This window comes from Sprattus sprattus (assembly GCF_963457725.1).
Source record: "Sprattus sprattus genome assembly, chromosome: 17".
In the NCBI taxonomy this organism is placed as follows: domain Eukaryota; kingdom Metazoa; phylum Chordata; class Actinopteri; order Clupeiformes; family Clupeidae; genus Sprattus; species Sprattus sprattus.
Window position 1 is genome coordinate 25,070,234 of NC_137915.1, and position 6,299 is coordinate 25,076,532.

General features: G+C 37.5%; 1 protein-coding gene across 1 annotated transcript; it reads left to right on the forward strand.

The window, feature by feature from the left end:
* Positions 1-1,151: 1,151 nt before the first annotated feature.
* LOC308378568 (olfactory receptor 1496-like) lies at positions 1,152-2,087 on the forward strand (the record flags this gene model as incomplete). Its single annotated transcript, XM_080855507.1, has 1 exon — positions 1,152-2,087. One exon carries the CDS (start codon positions 1,152-1,154, stop codon positions 2,085-2,087), a length of 936 nt encoding a protein of 311 aa, XP_080711633.1.
* Between the last annotated feature and the right edge of the window lie 4,212 nt (positions 2,088-6,299).

The window sequence follows — 6,299 nt, forward strand, 5'->3', positions numbered from 1 at the left end:
GTCAGAGCAAAAGGAAGCAAGTTTTTCTTCCGGGACAACGTTGCACTTTGCCTGGCTGAGGTTTGTAAAAGACCATAAGGATTGAAAAAGCGGACTGGAGGTTCTTCTAAGTTCGTCTTCTCTGATGAGTCCGATTTCACAGTAGGTGCAAGACTCTCTGGCTTGTAGGCCTCTCCAGGTCTCCGTCTAACCATCAGACGACCATGTGTTGGGCAAAGCTGAAAATTGGACTCATCAGAGAAGACGAACTAGAAGACCCTCCAGTCCGCTTTTTTCAATCCTTATGGTCTTTTACAAACCTCAGCCAGGCAAAGTACAACGTTGTCCCGGAAGAAAAACTTGCTTCCTTTAGCTCTGACAATGTTCCCCAACTCTGAGAAAGGTTTTTTCCAGCAGGGCAATGCTCCATGCCACACAGCCAGGCCAGTAAAGGTGTGGATGGAGTACCACCAGATCAGGACCCTGTCATGGCCAGCCCAATTTCGAGACCTGAATCCCATAAAAAACCTCTGAAATGTGATCAAGAGGAAGATGGATGGTCACAAGCCATGAAAAGAAGCCGAGCTGCTTGAATTCTTGCGCCAGGAGTAGCATAAAGTCACCCAACGGCAATGTGAAAGACTGGTGGAGAGCATGCCAAGACACATGAAAGTTGTGATTTTAAATCAAGGTTATTCCACCAAATATTGATTTCTGAACTCTTCCTAAGTGTAAGCATTAGTATTGTGTAGTTTAAAAATGAATATGAGCTTGTTTTCTTTGCATTATTCGAGATCTGAAGACACTGCATCATTTTTGCTATTTTGACCAATTGTCATTTTTCTGCAAATAAATGATCTAAATGACAATATTTTTATTTGAAATTTGGTAGGAATGTTGCCAGTAGGTTATAGAATAAAACTAAAATGTACATTTTACTTTAACACATACCAATAAATAGTAAAACCAGATAAACTGATAATTTTGAAGTGGTCTCTTAATTTTTTCCGCGGCTGTATATATAGTATTTGAGGCCAATTTCACACAATTGAATTGCCACTAATGTTTGCAGCCATGCAATGACAGATGTGCTTTAGATTGTGTTATGGTGTTTTCTGATTATATAATTATTATTAATAATAATGACACTCATGACTTATTTGTAGGCTATCATGGAGAATGCATCTTCTTTTACAACCTTTATACTGATGAATTATGAGTCAATGGACCAACAGAAATACTTGTATTTCGCAATTTTTCTACTGCCATACATTTTAACCATCGTCTTGAATGGTTGCTTACTTACAGTAGTTTATAAACAAAGCACCCTACATGAACCTATGTATATTTTCATTTGCAATTTAGCATTTAATGGAATATACGGAAGCACAGCTTTGTTGCCACATATTATGTCTAAGCTTGCCACACAGTCATACAAGATCCCTTTAGCAAACTGCCTTATTCAGATATTTTGTTTGCACACATTTGGTATTGTTGAACTGATGACGCTGGCTATAATGGGATACGACAGATATGCTGCCATATGCACCCCATTACACTATCATGACAAGATGTCTCCAAGAAAGGTTAAAATTCTCATTGCAATAGCCTGGCTTTTTCCGTTCTGCTCATTTGCAATGTATTTATCACTGACAATTCGGCTGTCATTTTGTGGCAATGTCATTCACAAAACTCATTGCACAAATTTTGATCTAATTAAACTTTCCTGCAATGACACTTCTCTAAACAACATTGTTGGGATCCTTCTCATGGGTGTGTATATGTTCCCGCAGTTTCTTGTGATTTTGTTCTCATATGCTCAGATTCTGAGGATCTGTATACACGCATCCAAAGAGTGTCAAAAGAAGGCACTTCAAACATGCATACCACATTTGTTGACAGTTATAAACTATTTTTTTGGCTGTTGTTTTGAATTAATCCAAGTGCGTATTAAGGCAAACCAGACACCATATGGGGTAGCAGTATTTATGTCTCTTTATTTTTTGATTTTGTCACCCCTGTTAAATCCTGTTATATATGGTTCTAGTGCCTTCAAAAAACATGTCTGTCAATTTATCCAGAGGAGGAAGTTATCACCAGGATCATGATTAACAGCGTTGGCATTTGAATATATATATATATATACACCAAAAAAATCAGCTCTCATGCAGGAGAACAATTTAGTCTTTCAAATAACTGCAAAGCTCCCATATTTTGACAGTAGTGGAACATCAGTTGTTCATTTTCTGTTTTTCATTCAACAGTATATTTCACACACATCTCTTTTTTTTTTTTATGTAAATGGACGTGTTTCTGTCTACACCGTTTCTGTCTACACCTTTTGACCAGCTACATAAGCGGTGTTGCTGCACTTTTTAATTTCTAAATAAAATAAAAACATTCATAGATTAATAGGATATGCATTAGTTTAGTCATTGGTCAGATTTATTTACGGATGTAAACAAAACATTTTGTAGTTGTGTGGCCTAAAGGTAAAACTGAGTAGAGTATTACTTGAGTTTGAAAACATGCTGACATTCAAGTTAAGTTCATTTCAGGTTTATCTTTGTAACCAAGCTTTGTATTAATTTAACTGAATAGACCATCTTGGATCAACAATGCTTACCCCATGTAACTCATCATTGGCTGTTTAATGATCACTAATAGTTGCCTATCCTATGTGCATAGAGGTTTTTATACTGGGTATTTTATGTGATGTATGTCCTGTTTCAACAGATGAAGAAGTGATGTTGTAGCATCTCAAATGCCAAATATAACACAATGAGGCAAAATTCAACACCGCCACCGCTGTGAGAGCAAGGCAAGAAACGTTGTGTGAGGATGTCTTTTGGCTGATATCTTTGTATGAATGTGAAACGGAACGTGTTATCTGGGACAGAGGTTTACGCTGCCGGTTAGAAACTGAAAGATTGCTGGTTCGATTGCCCTCACTTCCTACATTGGTGTAGTTTTATATTTCCTTGCAAGTCGCTTTGAATAAAAGAGTCTGTTAAATGACTAAATGTAAATGTATTAATAACAAATGCAATAAATTGAAGCAGTGAAAATAAAGTGTGTGTATTTCTCTCTATTCTTATCACGAGTCCACTTTAATCATTTTCTACAATAATGATATGCTATGGTGTACTAATAACACTGTCATATCATTATGAGTGCTTTGTTTGCTGCATCGCCGACACTAATAAATGTACTACTCGCAATAATGCGCAAGACAGTCAATGTTTGACTTTGGTGTTTGAAATAATGACTCGAGAAGGTCTTGTAAATAAAATATTCCTTGTCGGCTGAATCGGTACCGCTCATACAAGAACTCATCATGATGGAATAATGGATCTTGACGATCGCAAAGAACTCTCTCCCTACGCTATTCTAACTATCTTATATAAGTCAATGGGATTCCTCCTTTTTCTGGGGGTGTGTCAAGCTTATCCAGCTATACTTAGGTTAACCTGCGATGTAGCAGGTTAGTGCTAATTGATATAGTTACTATGGTGATTTATCGAAAGTTGCTTCCACAAACCAAAAAGAGGGGCGTTTTTTATTTTAGCCTGAAAATTAGCTTGCTAAACTGCTTAGCGAGCTTCGCTGTTCCCTGCTAAAATCCACGACAATAATAAATACAATAAGTAATACATACTAATTTCTCTATCACTATGTTTAAATTGTTCCAAACGTACTGTTCAACTTGAAAATTGTGATTTATGAAATTATTTTACTCTGTATATTAGTGTAACATAAACAAGCAAAACATTCAGTTCCAGGGAGACCAGTGAATGAGTAAGAGTTAGGATGTTGGTCCAGAACTCCTGTGTACCGTGTGAAATAATGTAAAGCTAATGTCATTCAAATTGATCTCATTGCAGTATCAGTAGCTAAAGCTAAGTATTTTATTGAGCAGTGGTCCCCAACCACCGGGCTACAGCCCGATACCGGTCCGTGAGGCATTTGTTACCGGGCTGCCCAGAAAGAATAAATAATTTATAAAATTTCCGTTGTATTAATTATTAGAGTCTGAAAGGTGTTTTATTTTGAAAAACAACAGGATTTTCACCAATGTAACTTTTGGCTGTGCCTCTTGACACATCAAGGCGCTTCTCTCCGTAACGTGATACATTACTCAAAAAATAAACCCGCAATCTAGCGAAAATGAGTTAAAGCCTACTACCTCAAAGAAAAAGAAAGTTCCTTTTAACAGACAATACCAGGAATCATACATAAAATACAGGTTTATCGCAACAGGTGACTCTCACGCACCAAATCCACTCTGCATAATATGTGGCAACAAGCTAGCAAACGAGGCAATGAAGCCTTCAAAACTGCTTTGGCACATGGAGACCAAGCACCCTGGATTTAAATATAAGCCTTTGGAGTTTTTAAAAAAAGAAACAAACGTGAGCAAGAAGGACATTATGGTGAGTTCAGGGGCGTTTCTAGGATTCAAAGAAAGGGGGGGCTTAGCCCTAAGGGGAGTGGCATGTTTGCACACAGCAATTTTTTTTAAAGGCCTCTCTGGGGCCGCGGATATCCATCGTTTTAGACAGTTCATAGATTGGTTTAATCAGAAAGAGAGTGATTTTGCTCTGTAGTTTTGCTTGCATTCAGTATATGATAACACAAGAGATAGAGGGTCATAGTGAAATTTGACAACACAAATATGAACTTTTCTCAAATAAAGAGGAAATCATTTTCTCTAATTTTATTTTAAAGGATTGCAATGTACAGAGAAAAACACTATAGGACTAGATCCAGGATAGTATTAGAGGCAGAAAAAAAATACACAAAAATACATTAAAATTATTTTAAAAAGAATCCAATGCACAGGAGATTTCAGACAATTGGGACGGGATGGTATGGAATCACAGGTTAATGATTATTTAGTGGGTGGAAGCTTCAAAGAATGCCTTCTGTTTTTGAGGGTGGCTAATCGGTCTATCAGTGTGTTGTAACTAGGGATGAGAACCGATAAGATTTTAACGATTCCGGTTCCTTATCGATTCCTGCTTATCGAACCGATTCCTTATCGATTCTCTTAATGATTCTTATAATTTGGTAAGGGGCGAAAAAAGAGCACAAACTGTTTTTTTTACATTAATGTTCTTTTATATAAATTTCTAGAATGTTTACATACACATTTAAATAAAACTTACATAACTTAAATAAAATGTGTTCTGTTTAATATAAACGTTCATACAAATAACAATGCTCCTTCCTTACAGAAGACGTACTAACTGCAGCCTGTAACGATGACAGACTAGCAGCCTCTGAGCCCGTCTGATTTAGAACCTCATCATCAGCTTAATTGGATGGAAATGGAGATTATTTATAGCGCGAACGCTGGTTTGCACAATGAAAAAAATGGCACTAACAAAATCGCTGAATTTTCTGATCTGACATACAGCCCTTGTTATTGAGGTAAAGGACTATATTTTCTTGTAGGTTGCTTGGTTGTATTGCTAATAGCGAACTATTATGCTAAACGCTTCTAATAGCAATGTAGAGTCCACTACAAACACAATAACGTACTGAAACATAATTACTTGTATCATGTACAAACTAGGCACTCAGTATATTTAACACTTAGCTATTGCTGCCACTGAATTGGCTACGAGAAACTTATCCATATCGAACTGTCAAACTGAGGGAGCTGCATGCGTTGCTTGCTTATTAACGGAGTCTTTTGTACAGCCTAACCCTACCCTAGGACCAACAGAGGGGAGGCAAGCACTGCCCCTGCCTCTAGCCAACGGTTGAAAATAGAAGATTAGACAGTTAAGCTAGCCTAGTTATGTAAGTTATAATATATGACAATGTCCAACATCGCCCATTCTGTTAAGCAATTCAATGCTAAGTTTAGTTATGGTTAACACCAAAACGCAAACGTTTGCTGATAACACACGAGTAACACCGTTATGACTTATGATAAAACATTTTGAGGAGTTTACCTTGGCAAGTAAGGGATGAAGCGCCGACGTTAGTTGAGCTGCTGCTGGCATCGAAAACATGACATTCTTGTAATTTTATACCATGTGTGCTCAAGTGCTTATTCATGGTAGATGTACTTCCTCCCTTTGAGGAAATACATTTTTTACAGAGGTTACAAGTGACCGTGTTCGCATCCGTTCGGGTGAAATAAAGCCACACTTTAGATCGCTTCTGTCGAGTTGCCATTTCTGCTGCGTTCTGACTTTATTATAAGAGTTCGCGCATGCGCAAATGGCACAGAGACCCGTTAACAGACCTGGTTATGAATTTGGCTAACGATTCCAAAGATTCGGCTCATTGGGAACCGGTTCTCAACA